Source organism: Monomorium pharaonis, chromosome 11 (assembly GCF_013373865.1).
Source record: "Monomorium pharaonis isolate MP-MQ-018 chromosome 11, ASM1337386v2, whole genome shotgun sequence".
Taxonomy (NCBI): Eukaryota; Metazoa; Arthropoda; class Insecta; order Hymenoptera; family Formicidae; genus Monomorium; species Monomorium pharaonis.
Genome location: NC_050477.1, coordinates 4,666,435 through 4,693,651, shown reverse-complemented (window position 1 = coordinate 4,693,651; position 27,217 = coordinate 4,666,435). Strand labels below are relative to the sequence as shown.

The 27,217-nt window shown below is 37.2% G+C and overlaps 4 protein-coding genes across 9 annotated transcripts; 2 read left to right on the top strand and 2 right to left on the bottom strand.

Moving 5' to 3' along the window:
* Positions 1-5,181: 5,181 nt before the first annotated feature.
* LOC105839547 (kelch domain-containing protein 10 homolog) lies at positions 5,182-16,484 on the bottom strand. Its single transcript, XM_012685938.3, has 5 exons — positions 15,416-16,484; positions 14,602-14,835; positions 13,954-14,283; positions 10,392-13,841; positions 5,182-5,806 (listed from the first exon to the last, which is right to left on the bottom strand). Exons 1-4 carry the CDS (start codon positions 15,848-15,850, stop codon positions 13,665-13,667), a joined length of 1,176 nt encoding a protein of 391 aa, XP_012541392.1. The 5' UTR covers positions 15,851-16,484; the 3' UTR covers positions 5,182-5,806; positions 10,392-13,664.
* Positions 16,485-16,655: 171 nt separating this feature from the next.
* Positions 16,656-19,348, top strand: LOC105839546 (exosome complex component rrp45). 3 transcript variants are annotated; one of them, XM_036293424.1, is made up of 9 exons: positions 16,656-16,753; positions 17,045-17,113; positions 17,298-17,392; positions 17,467-17,689; positions 17,772-17,989; positions 18,137-18,364; positions 18,621-18,748; positions 18,962-19,044; positions 19,160-19,348. In XM_036293424.1, exons 2-9 carry the CDS (start codon positions 17,048-17,050, stop codon positions 19,277-19,279), a joined length of 1,161 nt encoding a protein of 386 aa, XP_036149317.1. In that variant the 5' UTR covers positions 16,656-16,753; positions 17,045-17,047; the 3' UTR covers positions 19,280-19,348. The 3 variants fall into 3 exon arrangements, with proteins under 3 accessions (XP_036149317.1, XP_028047171.1, XP_012541390.1); XM_012685936.3 differs by lacking the exon at positions 16,656-16,753 and adding an exon at positions 16,908-16,953; XM_028191370.2 differs by lacking the exon at positions 16,656-16,753 and having other exon boundaries at positions 16,874-17,113.
* Positions 19,321-22,278, bottom strand: LOC105839545 (alkylated DNA repair protein alkB homolog 8). 4 transcript variants are annotated; one of them, XM_036293423.1, is made up of 9 exons: positions 22,110-22,278; positions 21,732-21,932; positions 21,434-21,665; positions 21,240-21,362; positions 20,954-21,154; positions 20,515-20,671; positions 20,292-20,409; positions 20,054-20,209; positions 19,321-19,916 (listed from the first exon to the last, which is right to left on the bottom strand). In XM_036293423.1, exons 2-9 carry the CDS (start codon positions 21,861-21,863, stop codon positions 19,338-19,340), a joined length of 1,698 nt encoding a protein of 565 aa, XP_036149316.1. In that variant the 5' UTR covers positions 21,864-21,932; positions 22,110-22,278; the 3' UTR covers positions 19,321-19,337. The 4 variants fall into 4 exon arrangements, with proteins under 4 accessions (XP_036149316.1, XP_012541387.1, XP_012541386.1 ...); XM_012685933.3 differs by having other exon boundaries at positions 20,292-20,671; positions 22,104-22,277; XM_012685932.3 differs by having other exon boundaries at positions 20,292-20,671; positions 22,110-22,277.
* A 245-nt stretch (positions 22,279-22,523) lies between these two features.
* Positions 22,524-25,951, top strand: LOC105839548 (small ubiquitin-related modifier). The gene is made up of 5 exons (XM_012685939.3): positions 22,524-22,689; positions 22,881-22,949; positions 23,042-23,119; positions 23,535-23,606; positions 24,984-25,951. Exons 1-5 carry the CDS (start codon positions 22,675-22,677, stop codon positions 25,041-25,043), a joined length of 294 nt encoding a protein of 97 aa, XP_012541393.1. The 5' UTR covers positions 22,524-22,674; the 3' UTR covers positions 25,044-25,951.
* The last annotated feature ends 1,266 nt before the right edge of the window (positions 25,952-27,217 follow it).

The following is a 27,217-nucleotide window of genomic DNA, read 5'->3' as shown; positions in this document are numbered from 1 at the left end:
AATTGACTCGTAAAGAACTCGTTGATCAACAAATACAAAGTAATAAAATTTCACAAACTAATAAAATTCTTGATTATACATAGAAAGATTTCTTTAGATTTAATAAACAGTTTTATTCAATTATTCCGAAGCATATATTTCTTTGGTTTTAATAAATTGTATACAGATTTATTTCGATTTAATACAATTGATTAGAAACAAAGGAATATATGCTTTAGAACAGTCGGATAAAACGGTTTATTAAATTGAAAGAAATCCTTCTCTCTGTGTACGTTGAAAAATCTTTTAAATTTACTTTAACAATCGGAGATTATTTTACAAATTTTAAATTCTTTTTTTTTTACTTTCCATTTACGTACTTGACACTCTTCAGCCTACAACTTCTCGAAGAAGAAGATTCAAAGAATGATGTATTATTAGCGCGATAAGTTCCTATTCAATGCGTCGGAAAGCCGATAGAAAATAAAAATCGATTAAAAAGCAAAGAGATCTCAGATATCTTTAAACCAATTGCCGATTTTTTTCGTACACCTCATCACATTTGTGTTTCATCGTGTCTCGGGCCCACGCTTTAGCGCGACAATTCGGACTCACCCACGCCGGAATCGACCTCCAGGATCTCCGGCCATCTCGCCTCACCCTCGCAGGAGATCTCGACGTCTCGATCTAGACGCGAGAATTTCGCATGCAAGGGACGCGGGCTCTCCGCTAGAATCAACCTTGATCTTGGCCTTACTTGGTCGATTATTGGGACCCGGGTTGTAAGAATTGTATCACGCTTTTCGCTCTTTTTTTTTTTTCGCGAAGGGAATAGACGAATTGTAAGGAGCGCTAGATTGCGATATATCAGGATTCCCCGAGTATTCTGTTCTATACAGCACAATCTTTTTCCCTATTTCCTTAACTCTAAATTAAACAAAGTTTTTTTTCCCTTTGGCAAACTGCCCGGGAGACTTGAATATCGTCGACAATGAGAAGTAAGGAAACACGCGGTTCGTATTACCGCGCACTCGAGTTTCACAAACGTTATGGTTTTTCGCTCTTCTTTTTTTTTTTCTCTTCGGCTGATGAATGCGCTTTCGCGAAAGAATAGCGAAGCGACAAACGACGATAATAACCCGCTGCTTGTAGCACGGTCCTTGGACTTGTCGCAAACGTCGTGAAAAAGAAACGTCAGTTTTTTTTTCTCAATTAACTACGGTTCGTGAAACAATCAGGTTGAGAAGTTAAAGCTCTCAGAACTTTACAAAAAGCGCCAATTCATCGTGACGAAATTCTACAAAGTGTAAATGAGCGAACGAGCGTAAACTCTTCAGCGAATTTTTCTTTTTTTTTTTTTAGACTGTCGCAAATTTACTGTGTAACTCGAGAAAAAATCGCGAACGCGTCACAAGGATCGTCACATGTCTTTGGTGGAAAAAAAAAAAACAACGTCTCTTTAGCGTGACGAATTGCCTCGTGTAAATTACCTTATGCTCAATTGTACAAGGCGGCCGCTTTGTGAGTGCCATTATAAAAATTATATGGCAGAAGAGATTCGAAATGCGATATACATATATATTTGATATGCGATGTGTACCGAACGTAAGCGGAGGAAGCCCGATATTAGTCGTTCGTTCATTTCCGTTCAAGGGCGAGCTGATTAATGTCGCACGATCGTCTTACGTAAGGGCGAGCGAACATTTCGTGCGGCGACCACCGACGTAGTAAAATTCATTATCTTATCTCTCTCTCTCTCTCCCGACGACGTTCAACGCAAAAACCTTGTCAGTCCTGGCGTGTACAACGCGACGGCAAGGTGGGATGCTTCATTAAAAAAGAGAAAGAGAGAGAGAAGAGTGTACATCGATAACTCGGTCGAGCGCGCACAATACGTTCCGCGCGAGGTACGGAGTTATTCGCGGGGCGAAATGAATGGTGCAGGGGATTAAAAATAGACCCGACAAAGGTGGACCAATTGACACATTGACCGCGCGAGGCGATCGAAAAACGGACGAGGCGCTAATGAAATTTCGTGCGGTACCTATAACGTTCGGTGGACAAAGTCCTCCGCGCGCGATCATACATCATGAGAGCGGAAGGCCAGGTCTAACGTAAGCCAAGAATTTTAATGTTACGCAATGCGTCGTTTCTGCGACGGACACGCGAGCTTGCAGCGGCGGATTTCCATGTCGCGCGCGTCAAGCAAACGTGACGTTGACGCGGCCGGTCCGCGTGAACGAGACGTCTTGTTGCGTCCACGCGGCCGACGAGAACTCTGCCAGTGGCGATGAGCTTTCGGGGACCCGACGTTTCTTTTTCGTACATACGCGACACACAAACAGGTCGGACTGGTTTTCTTTATCTCTTTTTTTTCTTTGTTTTCGCCGTCACCGTATCAAGATATGCAAAGTCTTTTTCCATCTCTCTCTTCCTCTCTTCCTCTCCGCCGTCCGCGCTCGGGAGCTTGGGATTTTTCCGTCTGCGTTTATTCTCACGTCGCGATTGCGCCGATTGACGCAATCCGTCGCGTTGCGTCGGGGGGTAATATTTTCGACACGCGATTTTTCCCCAAGGTCGAGAAACGATCTATTTCGCGAAAATCGTGAAAGAGGAGAGAAAGAGAGGGGGGGGGGGACTGATGGATCGACAGCAGATGACACGTTAAGCCGCGTAATTTCCATCTCGCCCGGATGATGGACGCGTATCCCAGAACCGTCTGGTCGGTCAGCGCGCTTCGACTCTTCTCTAATTAATTACGTCAATTATCGCAGAGCTTCGACCTGAGTTTGCATCATGGTTCAAACATCTATTCAGAGTGTTTACTCAAACTTTGTAAAAATAATTCCCTGAGAATTCCTGGATTTTTTTCAAGAATTTCATTCCAAATTCTTTTTGAGGTAAAAGAATTGCAGAATTTTTTAAATGTAGGTTTGAAGTAAATCTTACTGATAAGAGAAATCATTTTATCATAATAATCAACCAACGTAGATCGATGATGCGTAATTATCAGAGAATAAGCCTTATTCGGTCGTAACTGCATCGTACTGATGTTTACACACATGTGATTTTATGTACTCTTCAAAATTCATTGAATTGTGCGCCAAATAAATTATTCGACCTTTAAAAAACAGCTAAAGACGAACAAGAATTTGTAATATCATGTTATTAAATTGACAATCAATTTAATAATAATAATGAGTAATTTGCTAATAAATCATTTTGCATCATCAAGAAACAATGTTCGAAGGAACAGTTTTATTTGAAATAGAATTTGAATTTAAAAGTAAAATTTCCAGATTTCTTTTTAACAGCAATAAAATTCTATGAAAGTCTCTTGTTTTTAAGGGTAAAAAATTAATTTCCTAAAAAAATTCCAGGTTTTCCCAGTTTTTCACGCTATCACGCTATCACACCCTATCACGCTAATTTCCGCACGTTCTATTGTAGGTTTTGGGCGGAAGAACGCAAATGCTGTCAAGAACCGCAAGATCAACCACGGAAATAGTAGGAGAAACGAGGATATAATAAGCGATATATATAATCAGCGAACTTACCCTCCTCCGCGTTCAGGTCTGAAAACTTGATGCCGCCACTGAAATGGAAAGAAAGCAGACGGCAGATATGAGACAATTGCGTAGACACACGCTACACGCGCGAGCGCTTATTAATCGAGTTTAATCGAAACAACGTTTGCAAACACAATTGTGACGCTAGGACGATCTTAAGTATCTCGCAGCTGCAAAGACTGCAGCGGCAATTGAAGGAGCTTGTGCGTCGCGGACTACATCTCTAAAAATCTCTAAAAGTGTCGCTTTACACCGCAGCATTTGTTTCTCTCGAAGTAGAATCCAGACCTCATACAGCAAAATATATCCGAGATATAGTCAGATATCTTTGTGCTTACAATTTTAAATCAATTTTGGGATATCTTATTGTCAGATATTCATAGAATTTTGAAGGACATCGTGTCACTTGATATCCACGTATATGGCTTGTAAAAAAACGATATCTCTGAATACATTCGCGTATAATATGATCGGTATTACAGTTGAACTTTTAATTTTATTTGTTTGCTTCATGTTTATTTTGAGATGTATTTTGTGACCAATAAGATAATTTATACAACATATCTTAAGACAAACCTTAGACTGTCCTAAATATAAGAATTAAAGATAACGATAAACATAAAAGTCAAATATCACATATGAGATAAAATTATCATGACTCTTTAGTACCTTGAATTGGAGATATCTCGGAAACATTCTTAAAGTACTTTGACAGTATGCAACAGATATTCTGACTTATTCCGACAGATTCTGACATATAGATATCCCTGTGATATATTTTGCTGTGTGGTAAGTGCAAATTCATGGTAAATCTATAGTGACTCCCGTCGAGCGATCTTGAGGTCTTTTTTGCGGTAGCTTTTGCGACGCAGATGCAAATTACTTCGTTCATTTAATATTTACTCCCCGCGGCTTGCCCCGCGATATTTTCCTTCAACGTTAAAATCGATTGCTTCGACTGAACGAGAGCGAGGGCGTACGGCTTTATTTCATTCTTCGGAAACTCCTTTCTTTTTTTAACCCTGCAATGCGTAAAACACATGCGTACACACGCGGGTCTTTTCGGTTTACCTTCATTAAATACCGTTTCGTGTGCCTTCGTGGTATATTTCCCCTGTAAAATTTTGAAAAGTTTTCAAATTAATCTCACGCCACTTTCGTGCGATATCTTCAATTTTGATCTTCCAAGATTAACTCTCGGTCTACTCTTTGGTTCCTGAGACCACACTTCGTCGTGAGGAGAGCATTCCAGGGTTAATTCGAAAGAAAACCGTAATCGTCCGAGGGTGGCTCTCGTTCCAATTTCTTTCTTTCTTTTTTTCTCTCTCGCTTTTCAGCTTTATTTTTATTTTTCTTTTCTTTTTTTTTGGTAAACTTGTGATCGTATATATGATTGCATACCTGAGCAGCACGGTCGCTGTCTCGGGGACACGGAACACCTGAAAAATAAGACAACCACCGCTCTATCGAATCCAGAACGAAGGGTAAGAGCCCCCCGAAACTAGCTCGCGTTTTCTTTTCTTTTTTTTTTCATCTCTCTTTCCGAAAGAATCTCTTTTTTCCGCGCTGTATACAATCCGCGAGAAACTAGTTCGTAACTTTTTAGCCGGAGCAACTTTAAGAATCATTGCCGTCACAGTGTTTCCTTTCCCTTAAGAAAGACTCGACATTTAAATGGATCGATAAAGTATACGTCCCGCGCAGCTCGAGCTAATATTTCAGATTCAACCTCTACACGCAATTACGACTTTGCGGCTTTAAGGTAGATTCTCAGCCCCCGAAGGGAGGCCAGCTACGGAAGGAAAGAAAAGCTACATTATAATGTCGTAATGCGTTTTATCCTTGACTAGAATTATGTCGTACGGCACGCGACAGTCGAGCGATTTCCGCGAGACACGGCAGATAGAATGATATCTATGTAGAACAATAATCATCCGCCTTTGCGCGGCTATGTCGTCGATAACGAAATAACAACCCGGTGGTACCGTACGGCTTTCTGTTGAATCGAATCTAACGAGCGGAATCGAGCGAGCGCGTCGCTCGGAGAGAAAAGCAAGAAGTCAGTTAGGGGAATAAAGACTCGCGAAACGAAGAATCTCCGTTTTTTTTTCTCTCTCTTTCTCCGTCTCTCTTTCGTTCGCTCCCGCGGAAACTCTTTGCTTTCGAAAAGCTCGAAGGAGTTCTACCTACCTTCCAGCCCATGTTCTCAAAAAAGGTACACAGCCTGCTCTGCCCGGTCGTCTTGCCGCCGCATGGCCCTGCAATCATCGCAAACACGCGTGTTAGACAGGCTGCTCCGAAGTTTTCCCTCGAAAAGAGATTTTACTCGCAACGACGAGACGGAGCACGACATATCGCTCGTTTGTTACAACGGTATAACTAAAAGAATCGTTTTTTTTTTTTTTCTAAGTTGTTCGCAAAGAAAGAATTCTGAAAATTTAATACACCGAATAAAAGCTAACGATACTTATATTCATCTACAATATTATGGATCAGTATGTCAAATCACGTTACGTCAGAATCACATTTAAAAATGATATTATAAAATTTTGACGATTCGCAAACATTCAAGCGGGAAAAACTGTGTGTTTTTTTTAGTTACGTCATCGTTGTAGCAGTCGAGCGACATGTGGATCCGCCAGCGCGCGGAAACCTTTTTTTATCTTGTAATATAATATTTGCCATCCGCCTTTGCCTTTCTTTCGTTACGTAAAATAACCGATGAAAAGGCAGACGCCAATAAGAGTTCAAATTGAACGTAATTGGCGCGCGCCGGCGCGGCTATTAACTTGTCGCGACGTTATGCATCATCCTCGTTATGCATCGGAATAGCGATGGCGAATTTCAGTCTACATCATTCCCAAAATAGAGCGTTACCCTTAAAAGAAAAAAAAATCCCCCCCCGACTTCCTCTGTGAAGTATCTAATCTAATCTAACGTCCAACCCCATACCGCAAAACAACTCTCTAATAAATCTGAATCAGTGCAAGTTTGATTTGTAGACACTGCTAGACATTGAACTGCTGTGATCATCAGCGACTATTCACTGCCTTTCCATGATTCCGATTAAGGGGGATGATACTCTTCTCAATCGAAATTCTAAGGGTATTGGGGATTTATAGAATTCATCCCGTTAAAAATGTAACTTTTATAAAAATGGAATTCTTTTCTCTCCGCGATATAAAAATGCGGGCAATATTTTTTTTTTTTTTACAAGAATAAGATTGTTTTATGTAATTCTCTCTGCTTTCTAGATTTATATTAGCGCACTGAGGAAAAAAAAAATTGTTAATTTAACTAAACTTTTTAACTTGATTAAATTATTTCAGTTCAAGTACTTGTGCATTTAACTTAAATACATAAAGTACTTGAACTTCTAAATTCAAGTATTTATATACTTGAATGAAATACATAAATAGTTGAATTAAAGAAATTTAATTCAATTTGAAAGTTTTGAAGTCAAATTAACTTTTTTCTCAGCGTTTTCAAATAAAAGTTCACAATCTTCAAGATGACCTTATTTTCCTCTGTTTATCGAACACGTTGTTATTATTGCTACGTCATCCTCGCGTAAAGATTAAATCTCTGACGAGGTGAAACAAAACGGGCGAACCTCCAAGGTTTCCATTGTGCATTCGTTAAGTCGAAAAACTCAGGTTCTGCGCAGTTCCCGTCGCGGTTTATGTCTCGCTTCATTACTTCACATTTTGCAATTATTCGTCGTGCAGCACCAGTTGCCAGTTGTCATTGATAAATTCACGCTGCCCGCCAAAAGATAACGCGCCTTCAATAACGCGCGATAATAAACGAATCTCCAATAAGGCTATCTATACCGCGTCGTCCGCATAAATCTATCTTCGGATGACTCGCGGCACAACTTCCGCTTTCTATCTCTGCTGAAATGGCACAAAAAATATTGTTTATCGGGGGAGAAAAATAACCGTGACTCACAATAAACGCATACGTCTGAGAGACGTCTGAGGAAACCACACGTCCCTGGTCTTGGTTTCCGTTTTTCGCAATGCGTTTTGCAGTCCAACATCTGGCAATAAACAATGAGTAACGTCGACGATTTAGTCTCTCGTCGATGAGAGACTAAATTTCGTAGCCGTGTAGCAACAGAAGGCTCGGTTCCTTTCCGAAGGACTGCGAACTTCTTGCACGGTTCATCTTTCCTTTTTCCTCCCTCACATTAAAGAGGAAAAAAAGAACGAGAGAAGATAAACTGTACAAGAAGTTCGGTCTTATCGCGGGAGGGAGAAGATTAGTTGCAGCTGGGATCTGTGCGTACGTGGCAGCAAAATTTCAGTTGTACAAACTGAAATCTTACAGCTACAATCTTTTGCTGTTGCGACCAACTGCGAAACTAATCTCTATTTTCCACCATGGAGGATGAAAAAGGAGCAAGCGTACAATGCACGCGACATGATAACGCAATAACGAGTAACGCGAGTAAAACGAGCGGGGAAATAAGGTCCTATCCGTCGGACGGAAATTAATGCGGACGGAGCCCGCATTCCCTGGGTCACCCGGTATACAGTCGTGGCCGCGTGTCCCTGCGTGGCGCGTGGAATCGATCGACATTCGCGCGTGTCTACGATAACGAATGTTGTGCAAAACATTGCAAGAAGGCGACGGGAGGTACAGTGCGATGCGGCCGCACGAACGACGAGAATCAAGTTAATGCTCATTTGCAAGATACATTTTTTTTTCGAGATAACAGACGGAATTAGCGATGCTATTTGCGTTCCTTTCACCGTATTTCCCTGTTACGACATATGTCTCAAGAAGAGCTCTAACAAAGATAAGAAACGAAAGCCTGGAAATGTGCCTTCTTTATGATTTTAGTGGAAGATTCTTTTACTCTAATCTAGAGAATTTTCTTTTCTTTTTTTAATAGAGTTGAAAGGTCTTTTTATATTTTCGTTGTGTGAAATTTTAATCCAAGGGTTTTTCTCTCTTTCAACAGACAGAAGAGTACGTCTCCTTTACAACAGTAAGTTGAATATTGGATCGATATACAATTCACACAAGAAATAAGGGAAGTGCCAATTCTCGATGGAGATAGTTCTCGACGCCTAATAAAAATTTATATGTGATTTTTTTTTACAATCTCCAACTCATGTTTCTGAAAACACAATCCTTACATGTATCTTTTATGTAACATGTGTTTTTGCCTGAGATCTTTCGTTCTTTCAACTGATTGTCTATTTTCTGTTTTCGTTGTACGAAAATTTTTTTCTGCTCTATCTGATCTTCTTTCTTTCAAGAATGAGAATTTTCGAGGGATCTTATTCTGTTGAGTAACTCTTGAATTGAAATTTTTACCGATTCGTAACAACAAAAATAAAATAGACGATCCGTGCTTTTTTTCACAAGAATAAATCTTCGTTTCTTTGCGCTCCGTCGTTTTTAGAGTCATTTTTAAGACGCGTCTAGAATTCTCTGGAAAAATGCCAGAACTTTGTTGAATTGAAATTCAATTATATCGAGAGTCATATTAAATTTTATTTCAACTACATTGTGCATGGGAAATCCGGGGTGTCGGCTCTACGGCGGACGAAAACTTCGTTCTTTCGTGCTTGGCAATTAGCGGCACTTCCCGTCTCTCTCTTCTTCCCTATCACGGATTTCCCCGCGCTCTCTCGACCGTCACGAAAGCGAGAGAAACGCGCGAGCAGAAATGTCGCACGCACCACGTGCGTCCGCGTCACGCGCCGGCCGGGAAAAACGCACCTCCGCGAAAATTTCCCTTTCTCCCCCGCGTCGAGCCGCGTGAAACGGAGCTTCCCGCGTGTGTTCCATTCTCGTGTCGTCGCCTCGTGTTCGCGAAGTTACCGAAGTTAGGCGATGGTTCTCTCAACGAGAGGATTCGAGAGGGGAAAAAAGGAGAAAAAAAAGGAGAAAAGAGAGATACACGGTGCGCCTCGCCTTTCAGAGGCGAAGACCGCCTGAAGAACTTGGCGGTAGCCAAGAGAGGAAAACGGACGGTATATTCACAAGCGAAGCACGTGCTTCACCGAGAGAGAGACTCGTGCGTTTCTGGATTCTCCGTTGCGCTTCGTTCGCCCCCGTATCTTCTCAGATATGTTTCGTTCCACATCATTTTGACTACTATAATTTCTCGATCAATCTAAATACGGACAAAATATTTTTCTTCCGTATATCTATCTATATCTATGGTATCTACGGGACGGGAAATCGATTTTAATAGAATGCTTTTGCTTCCATTAAAGTACAATGAATATACATCGCGAAGTGATACCGCGGGAGGGGAAGGAGAGGAGAGCGGCCGGGTGTCTCGCGAAAAGTCAGGCGAGTTAATCGAAACGCGAGACGAATGGGAAATGAGCGCGCGCTTAAATGACTTTTAAAGCGCTGCGCGCTACTCGCGCTCGAAATACACGCATGCACGAGCGAGCGTATCAAAATAGACCGAGGTAAACACAGGTAAATATACATAAAATAGATCAAGGTGAGGCACCGCTCGTGCCATTGTGTCGCGCTTCTCGCGGTTCCGGGGCGGCGGGAGGGTGTCCGAGTGTGGCACTTCAACCCTTGAAAGACTCTCGAAATTGTCCCCTTACGAAAAAAAACGAACGTTCCACGTCGCCGTGCGGCGCGAGGTGTGCAAATCGCGGGAGGAAATAAAAAATCAATAGGGGAACTCGCGCCGCGTGCTCTCGGTGTGATATCGGAGTTGGAGTTCGGGAACGGTCCGCACCTCTGATCTCTGCTCCGGCTCGATGAAGTTGGAGCACGGGGGACGGGGAAGAAAGGCAAGGCAAGGCCGGGGGGGGGGAGGGGAGGAAGCGTGATATGTACCCCTCCGGGATTACGTACCTCCGGTCAGCACTAACTTGTACACGCGTTTCTGCTCCATCGTCGTCGCGAGGCGATTCCTCCACTTCCGCGTCCGGGACCGTTTCCTCTGCTCCGCTCCTCTGCTCTACCTCTGCTCCTCCTTCACCTTCTCACCCCCCTTGCTGTTCGACGATGAGGTTTCCTCGGGGGGAGAGGGGGTGGGCACCGGGGTAGTTGTTTCCTCCTCACCAAGGGTGGCGGGTGTGCGACGCTCGAAGGCGGCGGTGGTCGGTACTACATGAATACCTGGTGGCGCATCTCGGGTCGGCGCGTGCTCGACCGCGTGCTCGGCCGACGCATGGGAATACCGACGATTGACGGAAGCTAAACGGCGAGTCCTCTCTCTCTCTCTCTCCCTCTTTCTCTCGCCGCGATGCGGTGTACACGATCCTTTTCGCTGATGCCAAGGGGTGGATGGAGGTAAAAGAAACGCGGCACCGCGAGACACTTGACTTGCTCCGGCGCAACAATAAACGCGCACCCACCACGTCCGCCTCGTCCGATGGCTCGGAAGCGTCTGAAGTGAGTTGCGCAGCTGGCTCTGTGGTGACTGGTCACCGTACAGCCCGAAGTCACGCGCGCTCCACCGGAGCCGGAAGCGACGACGCTGACAAGCACCACACCACCGGAAGCGGAAACGACGGCGGGACTTCCGCGCCAAATTCAAGTAACTGTCGCTGCCGAAAGACCAAACTTTGGTCACCAAAGGCTAAAACCAAACCCAGTTCTTCGTTAGTGGAGTTCTTCTCTGGAGTCAAGTCAGCTTTTTGCCTTCCAGAAACAATAACTCATATTTGTCCTAGCAAAACAAATTGAAATTATTAAACAGCGAATATCATTTACAGACTGAGTATTCGATAAGCATTGAAAGATTTGAACAGACTGAAGTTATTGAAAGTTAAACGAAAATAATGAGATAATAATTAGAACAAAAATAATAGAATTAGAAAATTATTTTTTTTAAGATTGTGATAAATAAATATCCAGATATCCGTTTAACTTTGAGAGATATTATTTGGAGAGCTTGAAAACTTCTTGAAGAGATCAATTTTAAACAAGACGGAATGCACGATACTAATTATCATCATAACTCACAACAGTAATCGATTTATTTGTAATTTCATAATATTAATAATTAAACTTATAATAATCTTTTTCCTTACAATGTTTCGTAATAACTGTTTTACTTACATTTTAATAAAAACTCCGAGCAATTATTGTTTCTAAACATTCCAAAATATTTTTATTGATAAGTAATTATCATTTATTTGAAATCTATATGGAAATATAGATTGGAAAATACCATGATCAGGAAAGTCTACAAAAATTAAGATTCTGTTTAGTCACGGTTGCGCTCTTTCTCGATGCGAGGACTCACCGAAATTATTTCCCGAGAAATAGCAATATTTTTCTTCTCGCAAATCGCGGAAGATTTACTCGTAACGTGCGTCGTCTTATATATTTCACCGCACACCCCCACGTCGCGGCCGTTTAAACTTTGGAAAATACCTCGACGGAAAAAAAAGCGCCGAGAGTCTCTTTATCGCCTTCGTTCGCGCAACCGCAATAAAAATAATGTTCTTGGTATAGATAGTACGCTCTGTTGAGTTTTCCCTATTTTGTCCTCTCCAGCAATATACGAAAGTGTAAAATAGATTTAAAAGATATGTAAGACGCCTGTTTACAGATTTCTTTCCTCCCTTTTTCTTTGATTCGCTAAAATTTACGTCGTGAAAATACTAAGATATTACACACATTTAAATTAATCTCTCATATAATTCTTTTAAATATATATATATGTATATATATCTTTTTATTTTATTCTCTTAAATAACATGATAATATACATATAATACAATCGACGAGAAAGTTACATTGATTTTGTTTTAGAGAAAAGATTTTTATTCTGATCAAATATCAGTAATTTGAAAACTTAAAGAATGATACAGAGACACTAAAGGATTATTTTTATTTCTTTTCTAAACTAACTTAATCTTTGTCACTTACGTTGCAACTTTTTTAAATTTTTTGACAATACCTCTGTTACCAAATTTAGGGAATATTTTCTTCGCAATGTAAATTTATGAAATAAAATTGCAAAATTACAAGTTTTGACTTCTCTATATTCCTCTTCTCCTTTTTTATTTACAACTTCTCTCTTTCTTCTTTCTATTATTAAATATCAACTAATGCACAGGTAATATGTCTTAAGTAAACAGCACCGAGATTCTATTGCGTAATTATTACGGTGCGTAATACAATGCTCAAAACAATTAGAGGGTCATTCGTCCATGAAATTTATTTCTAAGTGCGAGTAATGAAGAAGACATATAAAGAGATAGTATATTAACAGACGATATATGGAGTGACATTTATTATATTTAAAATAAAACTGAAATAATTCAAGAAAAAAAAAACAAAATAAAAAGAAAGTAAGCAGATTAAATAAAAATTTTGCACTAGAATTTTGAAATTCGGAAACATGTTTCTCTTTAAAATATATGAAGAATAACATTTTTTATGCTACAGCCCAACCTTAAGGTTTTTGATTTATCAAACGAGCAATTTTTTGTGAGCATTGTTTTAAGTAATAGGCACTGCGGACAAATATACATTCAACCTCTTTGAGACAAAATACACCAGTTAGTAATATCACTCTATTATTAAAGTTCAACGTAATTTAAATATTCAGAAACATCTCATTGTCGCGCAATGAATCGACGATTTCTACCAATTTTAACATTCTTAAATAAATATAAATAAATATGTATATAATGTATAATATTATGTATATCATATACAATATTAGAGAGAGAAAGACTATACTATAAATAACATTAAATTTAATTAATAATATTCTTAGATTCGTAACTCTTTACATATTAATCTTTTTAACCATTTTCATTATATTTGTACACTTTTTAGACAGAGATCCGCCAATTGCTATTAGGGAAATAGTGTGTAAAGTAATTTAATATTAATTATTGGTTCTAATCATAAATTCGAAAAAGAAAAAAAATCTTATATTGCAAATAGCTGGCGTTATTAAGTCATAAATGTAATAAAATTAACGATTGTGAGAGTACTTTAATATTACAATTATTACATAACAGAGTAAAAAAACCGCGTTGAAAGTTAATCTATCAAAACATCAAGTATTGATTGATCGAAGTGTAATCAAACACTTTAAAGTGCATACAGCGCAAAAAATCTTTGATAAAAAAATTTGACAGAATCGAGAAAATTTTTCCTTCATCTGTCGTAGAAATCAAGTCTCCGTACGAATTTTAATGGTATCCCCATGTGAATCAACTCATCTGGTGAACTGTTCTTCAAGCTTGGATAATAATAGTTTAACACTTGCCAGCAGATTTCGGACAATTTAGGAATTACCAGCCAAGCGGAATGAACCGCGTTTGTTCTCTGCACCTGTAATGATAAAAGTGTCAATTTATCAAAAATGATTATAGTAGACAAAAGTTACATTAAATGAAACATCTGGTAGAATACATCGCATTATTTGAGTCAGTACAATAATAACCTTGTTGTTCACTTTAATTATACCGCCGAATATGTACATGCGACCCTGTGGAGTCAGCGCAGCTGAGTGGAAGTACACTGGACATGGTAGAATGCACTGTCTCAGGCACGTCCACTGTAGCGTACCGAGATTAAGTCGCCAAACATCAGAGAACACCCAGTCGCCATTGTAACCGCCAGAAATGACGACCGAGGTGACTCCCGTTTTCTCGTCCGTATACTGAACAGAACCGTGGCAACGTCGTGGTGCTGGTACCATAGCCTCTTCAGTATCGCCTTGCGTGGTCAAAGTCCTCCAACTGTTGTTCTTCAAATCAAATGCTGGTATTTCCTGAAAAAATTTATTAGATATCATTAAAAAAAAAAATTTCTATTATAAGATAATTTTCTATTAAATTTCTATTAAAAATAATTTTCTATTATAAGATATACAGATATTATCTTTACAGAAAATATAATACATAATGTTAAAATAAAATTGAAATATTAACATATTAAAATTTTTGTGTAAGTATAAATATAATTTTTATCATAATAAAATATGTGCTATTTAATCATATAGCATTATATAATGTGTGTATATCATATAAGAGCAATTACACTACTTTGCATTTTTTAAGTAGAATCTTTATAGCGTTTGTTCGCTAACCGAGAAGCCAAAGGATTCCGATGAGGTGCCACCACCCAGGACGTAGATCATCTTGCCATCAAAAGCAAGTTCATGCCTATATCTTCCATGTGGTTCCGACTCATCCCGGCCTGAGCAAATGTACACCTCCTCCCAAATGCCTCTTTTCAGGTCAAATCGATGAATGTCACAGGTATATTCATAACCAGTAGTGCCACCGACTGTATAGAGATAGGAACCATGGCATACCAGTGCCTATCCATAGAGATAAATATCAATAAATAAATATATATATATACATATATATATAAAACTAATAAAAAGAAATAATGGCATGTCTATCCAATGCTCATGTATGTATAGTAATATTATAATATTTGTATAACTGTGTCCTAAATCAAAATAATGTGGACCAGTCTTGTTGAGATTTTTATCATAAAATTATACCAATACTTGCAGTTGATCCTGAATGATTTTTTTTCTTTTCTTTAATAAATTTCTATTAAATTTACTTAAGATTAGAATAATAATCTTTTGTTAAGTAAAACCAATAATTTATAAATAATACTTAAATAAAGTATCAAGTAAATTCAGATTCTATCATCAATTTTGTTACTTTATGTATCATAAAGAAATAAAAAAAAAAAACAATTCCATCATAAAAAAAAAATTTCCATACATCTCAAGGTATATACTAGACAAACTAATCAGAGTACCATATCCCTCAAAAGACAGAAATAATAAAAACATATGGACATAATAAGAGATAATATAGATAAGATAACAAGACAATAAAGTAACACAGATAAGATACAATAAGAACCAAAATAACCACCTGTCCATACTGGGGTTCAGGCAGCTCGCCTGTAGCCGGCACAATCTTCATTGTGCCGTCGTCCACGTTGCAGACATAGAGCTGATTGCTGCAGCTCTCTCCAAAGGGCACGCCGGTGCCACCGTACACCATAAGCGCATTACCGCGCAGTATCACCGCGTTCGATGCCAACTCGTTCGGCATATTCTCCTGGCCGGGCAGCCGCTTCCAGCGCTCACTGACCAGGTTGAAACGCCACAGCTCCTTGAACAGCGGCTTGCTGGCAACCCATGTCTGATCGTCGCGCATGTCCGGGTCAGTGTCGGCCACGCACGGATTGAAACCGCCGTACGAGTAGAGGTTCCGATGGTCGCACGCGATCCGATGACCGCTGCGCGCCTTTGGCTGCTCCGGCCCGTTCGCCTTGTGCCGGGTGAACACGAACGGCTTGAACATGCTTCTCACGTCGTCCGTCACCAGTGCTTCGCGGGTGAACGTCGCGACACGGTGAGAAAGGCGGTTATGACAAAACGATCAGAGACACTACGTGGGTCTCCTTTTCGGCGAGACTTCGCTTCGCGCTACGGTCATTCCTAACACCCCCCTCTCACCTTCCTGCTGCCCTGAGAAACGTCGACCTAACCTCTAGGCGTCGTCGCAGTCCTCAACTATTTGTCTGTCTACCTGTTTTAAGCAAAATTTGTTGTTTTGAGAACTCTCGTCTCCGTGGCACGGTATTCACAAATGGTCTATCTTGGCTATTATCTTGAGGAAGAATTGAGAAGAATTGCTGAACATCTCGAGTGAAGATTTCTTCTCTTACGATACACCGGTTCTTGGACCCCTTGGACAAGTCAAAACACCTCCACTTCAAGAGGGACACACTCCTCTCTTCTCCTCACTGACGTAAAATGGCACTCGCTGAAAATGGTCCCTTCGCCTTCGCGAACGAGATCAAGTGCAATTCTTTCCCGTCGTGACCGCGATCGCGATCATCGACGAACGCCCACAACTCGCCCGCGATCGACGTCGTCTCAAAGTTAATTTATTTTCCCTATGCGCGATCAGCGCGATACGCATACGATGTCGATCATGTCCACTTCTGTTCTGTCAAGCGCACGAAAGATCCAATATCCAATCATCCAACGGATAACGCAGGAACAGGCAGGAACAGGCCCGTGTTTATTTTCAAACGTTAACGAAATCCGCGGCATGATATCCGCAATATGTATCCGTCCGGAGTTTGGAATTCGATGGAAATAGCTGCAGAGTCAAAACAGTCGGATCGAATACCAATTGGTCAACATAGGACCTTCCGATTGGTCCAATGGATAAACTCCAATTGCCGGCCACTAGAAATTAAGTTTTACCGGTTGTCAATCTGATATTTTTGTAGCCGAAGGATATATTGGACTGTTCTTTTTCGCTGCACTGCTACACTGGTGCAATAAGTTAGAGTGAGAAAAAATATTTTTGTCTTACTTTAATCTGTTGCACCAGTGCAGCAGTGCACAGCAGTGCAGCGAAAAAGAACAAGTCATATGTTTTGTAATTTATATGTAGGTTATCGTCACACTAATTTCAAACTATATTTTTCGCCCGTAAATTCGCGGGTTTTGATACCTCTTTATTGTAAAATAAAATTTGTAGAGGATGAAGGAGATAACTCTTACAAACTGCGAACGAAATTTTATAAACAAATGTATAGAAGAGGAAACGGTAATTACTTCATTTTTCTTAATTAGACAATTCCATATTTTTTTATTGAAAGTTTGATTATGATTTATTGTTATAATTCATATTATTTAATGATACTATAGATGCACATTTTTAAAATATATTTTTTTCTTGTAGTTTACATATACAGTGTAATAAAATTTATAATAAATCTGTTACATTTCAGAGATTAGACGGCCGAAAATTGTTAGAGCCACGTTCGGTAAAGATCTATTTTGGCTCTAGTTGGGGTTGTTGTATGGTGTCTCTTGGTCATACAAGGTAAATTTTACTTAACAATGTATTACGGATTATTTTTAATTTATTAAACATTGAGAAGAAAAATCTCTTTGCAGAGTAGTAACGCAAGTGTCATGCGATATACAACAGCCAAAAACGTCCCGACCCAATGAGGGCACTATACGCATAAACGTCGAGCTTACTCCATTAGCAGCGCAACATTTTGAAGGTGGTAGACAGTCTGAAGCAGCTATACTGATCAGTAGGCAGCTGGAAAAATGTTTTAAAGATTCAAAGTGCATAGACTTGGAATCTCTCTGTATTGTAGCAGATAAGAAGGTTATTATAATGCTTGATATTCCTAAATATTATATTATAATGTTTTTTATATGTTGTGCAACTTACATGATACTCAATTTAGGTATGGAATTTGAGAATTGACGTTAATATCATAAATCATGATGGCAATCTGGTAGATTGCGCTTCCATTGCAATGCTTGCTGCTCTTATGCACTTCCATAGGCCAGACGTCACTTCTACGGGCGAGGAAATAATCATACATCCGGCTTCTGAGAAAGATTTTCTGCCATTAACATTATTCCACTATCCAATCTGTGTATCTTTCATAACTTTCCAGAGGTTGGTCAGGCACAATAAAATTTTCCTTTGCTTATTGAATTGTGTATAAAAATCGAAAAAAATTTTTTGCTTCAAAAATCCATCAATTTATAAAATTCAGTTTCTAAATCATACATGTGAATAATATGAAATCTACAAATTTTGCAGTGGCAACACTATAATGGATCCAACATATTCAGAAGAAAGAGTTGGTGTTGCTGAACTTACTCTTGGTATAAACTCCTATAGAGAACTCTGTAGTTTGCACTTTGATTATTTAACGAAAACTATGACTGTCAAGGATGTCATATCCACTGTTTCTAATCATGCAGCGAATTACGCAACGGAATTGGTGCAGCAAATCAAAGACGCGGTAGTCAAGGACGTGCAGTCACGGTACGATTTTATATTGGTATACGATAAAAACAATATGTCTTTTTTGCGTTTTATGTCGATGCAATTTTAAAATATTTATTTATATAAAATGGGTGTACAATAAAAATAATCCGATTGTTCATGGAGCTTATTGTAATATTGGTTTTTTAAAATTATGTATGATTGATTTTATCTAAAACATCAGAAAAGAAATTCTTTAATTATTTTGAACAAAAAAAAAAGGAAAATTAATACAACATTCCAAAAAACACTATAGGTACAAAAAAGATGATAGCAGCATATCTAGATTTAAAGATAGTATTCAAGTTAATAAATTGACAACAACAATCGGCGAACACCTTAGTATTAAATTACGTAAATGGGACAAAATGGCTGTAGTCGAAGGTATGTATTTCATCCAATTGTTCCATTTGAACATGTATATATAAAAATTAAGTATTTTTTTAATTAGATCGTATTACAAATTGAAAATAAATTAACACAAATTAATTTTTTAATAGTTATATTAATTAGAATGTTTTTATAAAATTAAAATTAACAATTAAAAACTGATTTAAATTTAATTATTTACGATATATAAATTATATAATTTTACAGATGATTTTATGGAAGTAGATGAGAATAAGAGTCGTATCATAAAATACGAAGATGGATCTGCTGAATTAGTACCAATTTTCGATGTAAGTAAAAAAATGTTCTTATTATTGAAGTAATTTCTTTATATATTTGAGCTTGCTCAAATTGGTACTATTAGGTATTATTACTGATTGTAATAATTTCTTAATGTTTTTACAGGATTCGGTTAACAAAGAGGAAAATGTTACTGCATACGATTCAGATTGGGACGAAATTCTCGTCAAATCTCCATCTCCGGAAAGGAAAAAAATAGATGTGATAGACTTAGATAGTGATTAGTTTCATTAAAAAATATATAATGAATTTGAAATAACAATCTATAAGGTTAATATAGTTTTTATTCTATAATCTCTGTACATTTCTTCAAAAACACGCACCAATTGCCCTGATCATAGTATACCTCCTTGATCACGGCCGCAGGTATTTCCGTGCACAGTTTCGTGAGCTCACCTTCTCGAAATACGTGATAATATCTCAGAAAGCATTCGCCGCTCTTTTTCTTCCAAGGAACCAGCATGTCACTATGAGCAAAGTTCGTTCTGTTTTCATGAATCGGTAACGTTAAATGACATTCGGAGATCCTCTCGTGATTGATTCCACTTCGGTCGATCTTCTCGACTTCCTTTTGACTGTTCTTCTTGCCATACTTCAAATAGAGCGAATCCGTGGAATTCTTACGCTGCTCCATCGCCCATACGTAGATCAAGCACTTGCCATTTGGTCTCAGCACTCGAATCATCTCGGAAATGGCGCGTTGCCTTCGCTCCCAGGTAGATAGATGATGAATAACCGCAATACTGATTGCCGCGTCCACGGAATCGTCTCTGTACGGCAAGTACAGGCAATCGCACTGAAGAACCTCAAAGCCACGTTTGTGACATATGTCCATCAATCCGGAACTATGATCGCATCCCATCTAAAATAATCCTTAAGATTAACAGTGTTCTGGTTTAAAAAGGTGTTTAATAATGCGAATCAAACTAAATTTCGCGTACATTTAATTTTGCTTTTAGTATATTGATTATTTCGAGTTATTTAATTAGCAGAAAATACCTTATATACATTCTGATTTCCATAAAGGTATTTGCCATTCCCACAACCCACATCCAACAGCAATGTACCCTCTTCCAAACTTTCGAGGAATTTGGTTACATTGGGCCATCGTTTATGTCGTGTTTCACTAAAGTGATTAGATATTTCATCGTAAACCTACAAGAGAAGACAATTTCAGCAAAACTAATAAATAAAATGTTGCTAATAAAAAATAAACTTTGAAGAGCAATTTACGCACCTTATGTACATATGAATTTTCCAATCCCGACGCCGCACTAGCGTCAATAAAAGTATTACGTTTTACAGTATCACAGTAATCTCTGAAGTTGCAGCGGCATTCGCCTCGGCGCACTTTTCTGAAAGTGAAGGACACTCTAGTATCACGTTCCCGCGTCGTAGACCCGTTTTTCGTCTTGATTATATCACTGTGACGAGGACAGATGCCGTGCGTCCACGCGTACCTCGCTTCTCCCGTCATGATCAATAAGGATCTGGCTGGCAGGAGGACATCAATCTTTCGATCGTCCTTCTTAAAGTTCATGACGCACGCAGATCCCAGTGACAGAGATAATATTGTATCCTCGAAGACACTATGCGTGTCGATGTGCGATGGTATACCTTGAATGCATAATCAAAACATTAAACTATCCAAATCAGCCCATAAAAATTTATTTTCATAAATATCCATATTTATTAAAATTATTTGTCAATTTCTTCTGTTAATGAGAAAAAATAACTACAGATGTATTTAATTCTATGATAAAAAATTTGTTAAATTTATATAAGTTACTTAAATTCATGTAAATGTATAATTGAGAAACTAAAATATTTAATCGATACAATATCATTTATTTTGCATTAAAAATTTTTTTTAATGTGCAATTTTATGACTGTTGCTACCTTGTCCAGATAAATACTTGTTGATGGTCAATTGATCATAAGTGTATTTGTGACCATGCTTGTCAAACAGTGTCTGCAGAAACTTATAATCATGAGGAATCGGTAGAATAGGTCTGTCAGGATCTACCATGTTTGTGCCATATTCAAACTCGTATCCATAATGTTTTACTTGTCTGTGTTTCAACTGCGATGAGACAGATTCTAAAAAAAAACATTTCCAGAAAAAGTAAAATACTTTTCCTCAAGTTGACTTTTTTTAATTACAAAAATTACAAGTCTATTTTACCACATTCATCCCAATTGAGCGTTCCCAGCAAAGTTTGTTCTTGCTCCTCCGTTATGAAATTTTCTATTAACGTAAGACCAGGGGGAAACGTGGAATCAGATTCAACGTAATCTGTGGTAGAAACTAAAACGAAAACGTACAATGTAAAAACTTCTAAATTATAGTTAACATTGTATAATTCTATTACAATATACCTGTTTCAATGTGGCATACATATAATGGGCCGTTCTGGCCTGGAAGCTTAATCCGTCCATGAATGTAATTGTATACGCATGTTGCATCCTCCTTTGAGTTGCATGACACAAAACAATAAGACTTGCCTGCCGGCATTATTAAAGTATACTTGGAAATCAGCATATCCAGCATGGATTGCAATGTCTCCCTCTTGATACCAGTAACTAAGCCACCATTGCATATCATCAGATGCTATGTGGAATATCAAAGTATAAAAGTTGAAACAAAACTTCGCATTCTGGTACACCAAGCACTTACCTGCGTAGGATGCTCCATACATTTAATATTCATGTCTCTAAGTAGCCTGTGATGAGCACGTTTCTGTTTGCGGATGCTTTTTTTATCGTTCCTCTCTTCGATCGTGACATCTGTCACGTCATTTGGAGACATAATTTCCAACGTTTAAATACCTTAAGGAGCAAAGGATTTCATCACAAGAATACTGCTTCATTAGCTGTACTGAAGGAAAAGTTAATTAATGCATCTGTTAGTAAAAAAAATTACAAATAAATTATTACAATTTCTTAAAATTATTAAAACTTAAATTTTTTTGCTTTTATTTCTAAGTCCTTCATTCATAATAGTGCTTAATAAATAATGAAATAATCTAAAAACGAAAATTTTTTATACATTTACGTTTTTTATATCGCTCTTGTATAATCTTTTTTGATAATCTCTAGTGTGACATAACCTACAAGACAATCTTTTGACACATAACCTACACATAAATTACATTGGTCTGTTCTTTCTAGCTGCACTGTTGCACCGGTGCAATAAGTTAAAGTAAGACAAGTATATTTTTTCTCATTCTAACTTATTGCACCAGTGCAACAGTGCAGCTAGAAAGAACAGACCAATAGCCATAGAATGCGGAACAAAACAAAAGAAAATCCTAACAACTGAAACGCGGCTCTCTACGGAAACGTTCACAAACTCCATCGTCCGCGGCCTCCCTCCTCCGCAAACTGACCTAACTTAACCGCAAACGCGCCTTAACCTAATCTGACTCGCGTCGTGAGAAAAAACCGAATACGTTTGCGAACGGTGCGACCGTTACGGTCCCTCTTGCTCGTTCTTCCCGGCACACAAGAAGCGACTAGACTGTGAAACTGACAAAAGCACGGCGCCATATTTGCGAGCTTGTGTTTGGTTAGCGTTTCTGGCGCGTGGCGAAGAAGTTGTTGTAATTTAATTGATAACGATGTCCGACAATCAGGTAAGCAGCCCCCGGGTCACGCGGTGATCGACGTCGTCTCCGCGGCCACGCCGCGGCACGATCGCGGTTGCGAGCCGCGGCCGGCGACGATCAGTCCGCGCCGGGGGGGGATCGAAGTGTTCCCGCACCGATCTCGCCCGTGAGGGAGTTTGAATTAGCGCTCTAACCTTGCCGTGTGTGTGCACCACTAGGAACAAAAACCCGAAGCCGGCCCGGGAGACGCGAATTCAGAGTACATCAAGCTCAAAGTCGTCGGAAACGTAAGTAGCTCTACTCTGAATAGTCTGAATATGATCAAAATAATTGCGCGCGCGCGCGAGACCCCACATAAGATTTTCCGTTTTTCCTTCAGGACAGCAACGAAATTCACTTTAGGGTAAAGATGACTACTCAGATGGGAAAGCTGAAGAAGTCCTATAGTGATCGCGTGGTGAGTAGTCTTCGTCTCTCTTTCTCTCTCCCTCGCGTTTGCCACGTTATTGCAGAATTTTTGTAAGAGTAGTACATTAAGAGTAGGTACTTTAATGAAAAAAATAGAAATTTCTATACAAACCTAATTTGCTTTAATGTAACTTTAAATTCTATTTAATCTATTTAATCTTTTTCTCTTTCTCTCTTTCTCTGATATCTTAAACTAATTTCTTACATCGTAAATACAAAACTTTATACAGCAACTTGTTATATCTATTTGGTGACCACAGTTTTTACAATTTTCACATGTTAATTGTTTGAAAAATAACAATTCTAGTTTGTAATATAATTTGCGAAGTAACAATTTCCTGCAAAAAGTTTATTTGAACGCTATATTGTTTATCTGATTATATAATGATCTTAATTCTGTTTAGGGTGTACCTATGACATCGCTTAGGTTTCTCTTTGACGGTAAAAGAATCAATGATGATGAAACACCAAAGCAGGTAAATCAGTTTTATGATTTCCATTATATCTTTGTTAATTACCTTCATAATGTCTCAAAAGGGGAATTTGAAATTAGTTAAGGAAATATTAATTCTTCTGTTACAAATCTGAATAACTCTTGTCAGATCAATTTCTATTCTGGAAAGTTCTTAAGCTCTCAAAGTTTCTACTTCTTATCTTAATTAATAGTGCGACAGGATGGGATCCACTTGATGCTAGAAATGTTTCAAAGCATTCTTTGATTGGTCAATTTATAAAGTTCTTTCTAATTGGTCCATCAAATGCTTTAAAATGAAGTGGATCACACCTTAAGATATTGGTTTTCCTATGAACAACACTGAATTAATGGGCGTGTTTAGCAGACACGGATCAGTGAGCGCTCAATGATTCTCTAATATGATTGGTTCTTGCTTTTAGTTTTTCGTTGAATTTAGAAGCAGAAACTAATCGCAGTAAAGAATCACTGAGCGCTCACTGATTCGCTCCGTTTGCTGAATACGCTCAATAAAATCTCTTCTCAAACACTAGTGACATAAGATTGTAGACAATTTTGTTTTTATAAAATGTGAGAATTTTGTAAAAATTATAAATATTTTATTTTCTATTTATTCTAAATTAATATATGTTTTTATGAAAAATTATTTTATTTTAATATTTTTTCTCAAAGGAAATATTACTTATTTAAAAAAGAAATAAATTTGGTGAACAGAATTGAAGCGTTAAATCGCATCATGTACAAGGGAGACAACGTCTAACTTAAACCTTTTAGGAAAGATAATTTACACCAAAATATAAAAAAAACTTATTCTTTACAATACTCGAGTTTTTCTATTTATCTCTTATTGAAATAATTACTTTTGAAGAATTTTCCATTTGAAGAGGTTTCCATATTTTTCTCAAAGCTTTATATCTAACTAGAAAATCCTAGAATTGTTTTTACATTTGTTATAAAATGTTATAATTTGAGTCAAAACACTTTTATCCAATTTGCAATTAATACAATTAATTTACTAAGTCTTTTTTTTCTTTTTTTTCCCTTTTTTCTTTCTTTTCTTTCTTTCTTCCCCCCTCCTTTTTTAATGCAGAAGTTTAGAAATTTTTAGATTTTTTGAGCCACTTTAAACAAATGAAAAAATAGTCAAACACGAGTTATCTAAGTTTGTAAAAATAAGATAATGTTTTTCATATTGTTATAGTATTGATATTGTATTATAAAGACTTACTATAAAATGTGGAAATTAGGAGATATATTTTCTAAATATGAAAAAATTGAAAGCATTTATCTAAATGTTACTTATTTATTAATATTTTTAGTAAAGGTATTCTTAAAGTTATTCATATCTAGTAACATTTAATAAGACCTGTATTAATTTCAGCTGGAGATGGAGAATGATGATGTCATTGAAGTATATCAAGAACAAACAGGTGGGCGTTAACTAAGTTAGGAAGAGGAGGATCCATTTCGTTTAATATTTTATAAAGTGAAGTGACTATTGTAACAAAAAATGGACAAGTTTCTAAGTATACACAACACACACACACACTCACTCACTCACTCACTCACTCACTCACTCACTCACTCACTCACTCACTCACTCACACATAATATATACATACATACGGATGATTAAATAAGATGTAATTTCCTGATTCACGTACGATATTGTAAAATGTGCTGTATTTGTTTACATTCCTGTACCGAGGTGAATTATCATCCGGGGAGATTGGATAACGAATCCCTGGATTGTTTTGTAAAACATATGGGCGGTCATGTCTCAATATTACGTACTGTGTCCGTTTTCGTGTGCGCCGTCAGGGCAATTCTCAGAAATAGATTAATTGAATTGTGCGCCATTACAAATACGTTGACATTCGCAAGCTCCTTCGATCTTGTCCCCGGAAATCTCACATTTTTCTTTATTCTTTTTCCCCTTTATACGTTTGAATACAGGAAATGATGTGTATATGAAATAACGAAATTGTTACGTTTAAGATACAATAAAAGTAGTGATTGTAAAACTTTTCTTTTTGTACGATTACAATAATGAAAAGTTGATATCTTGCACTTAAACTCGGGAGCATATAAAATTGGCATAGTTTATTTTATTCTTTTTAAAAGCTTTGCAATATTTTTAACTTTTGTTAATCATAAACCATAATATACATTTTGATATAATAGATATAAATGCTCTTCAGAGAAATTCGTTATCGCTCATTCTCAGATAATTTTCTTCCTCAACCGTAATGTTGCTTATCTTTGCAATAAAAATACCAAATTTATATGTAGAAGCATATGATATAAAAACCATGTATCTCAAATTTATAAAATAAATATCGAAAAAAACTTGTGTTGATTCTTTATGAAAGATATTGAAGATGGAACAAGAAATGATCATCTAATTCCCGTATGCTAGTTAAAATTGCTTCTTCTGAAGTATAATTATCCAGAATCGAGAATGCTTTTCTTTCATAAAATATTCATATCTGAACATATATTTTTCGAAATAATTAAACATATTAAACATGATTTAATAATCGACGAAAGAAATAACAAGATCACATCCTGGATAGAATCGCTTTTATTTATACATTGATCATATTCGACAGTTATAATAATTCATTAGCTCTCAGGTCTTTCTTTTAAATCGTACATAGACTCTTAACATTGTAAGCACAATCCTAAAAATAATTATATAGTTATATACAAATCATTTTATCTCGACTGACTAATAATGCAATATGTAGCGAGCTATGATTATTACATATGTACAATATGAAAGTGTAGGAGGAGAAATTTTCTTTAGAAGAAATTACATTTCGCAAACATGTTTAAAATATATGGTAATAAATTCGAAGCTGTATCGTGAAGTCTAAATATATCATATACAGAATAATCCACAATTTGCAATCCTGATTTCAACGATATATTTTTCAAACTTTCTTAATTTATAACATACCTTTTCATAATCACAAAATTAAATTCAGATTCGTTAAAATAAATTCTTTATGATTAATGAAACTATAGTTGCCTACACATATTTAATGTGAAATTAATTGAAAAGTTATCAATTTAATTTTTAATTTAGATTTATTTTTATTTTTTTCTCAAATTTACATTAAAATTAACAAAATTTAAAAATTCCATCGTTAAAATTAAGAGCAAAGTTATGAAATATTGTATATATTTTACTGCTTCTAAAAAAATATCCAAATTATATAAATTGTTCATTTACAACAATACATTGGAAATCAACGTCGCAATTCAACTGTGCTGCGTTCTAATATTCACTGTCAGTGTTGAAAATCTATAGAATATACGTATTATAAATTTTCAACAATAGAATTGGAACGTAGAATATTGGAACATAGATCATAAATGTATTAATAAATAAAACAAAAGGTTATCATTCATAGATGATACGTTTAAATTGAAAAACTACACACACACGCATATATATATATATATATATATATATATATATATATATATATACATACATACATACATATATATATATAATTTCCGATGCTATAGATTATAAATTATACAAGCAAATATTTTTGTTTATTTATAATAAATTTAAAAGCACTTTTGTGTATTAAATTTAAT

Coding starts and splice junctions, on each gene's coding strand:
- LOC105839547 (XM_012685938.3), bottom strand. CDS start 15,850: ATGTTCAAGCCGTTCGTGTTCACCCGGCACAAGGCGAACGGGCCGGAG. Junction 14,284..14,601: donor CGGAATCCTTTGGCTTCTCG/GTTAGCGAACAA, acceptor AAATTTTTTCAG/GAAATACCAGCATTTGATTT. Junction 13,842..13,953: donor TAATTAAAGTGAACAACAAG/GTTATTATTGTA, acceptor TTATCATTACAG/GTGCAGAGAACAAACGCGGT.
- LOC105839546 (XM_012685936.3), top strand. Junction 17,393..17,466: donor GTGTCTCTTGGTCATACAAG/GTAAATTTTACT, acceptor ATCTCTTTGCAG/AGTAGTAACGCAAGTGTCAT. Junction 19,045..19,159: donor AATTAGTACCAATTTTCGAT/GTAAGTAAAAAA, acceptor ATGTTTTTACAG/GATTCGGTTAACAAAGAGGA.
- LOC105839545 (XM_012685933.3), bottom strand. CDS start 21,863: ATGTCTCCAAATGACGTGACAGATGTCACGATCGAAGAGAGGAACGAT. Junction 21,666..21,731: donor GTATGGAGCATCCTACGCAG/GTAAGTGCTTGG, acceptor TATTCCACATAG/CATCTGATGATATGCAATGG. Junction 20,672..20,953: donor CAAGTATTTATCTGGACAAG/GTAGCAACAGTC, acceptor TATGCATTCAAG/GTATACCATCGCACATCGAC.
- LOC105839548 (XM_012685939.3), top strand. Junction 23,120..23,534: donor AGTCCTATAGTGATCGCGTG/GTGAGTAGTCTT, acceptor AATTCTGTTTAG/GGTGTACCTATGACATCGCT. Junction 23,607..24,983: donor ATGATGAAACACCAAAGCAG/GTAAATCAGTTT, acceptor TATTAATTTCAG/CTGGAGATGGAGAATGATGA.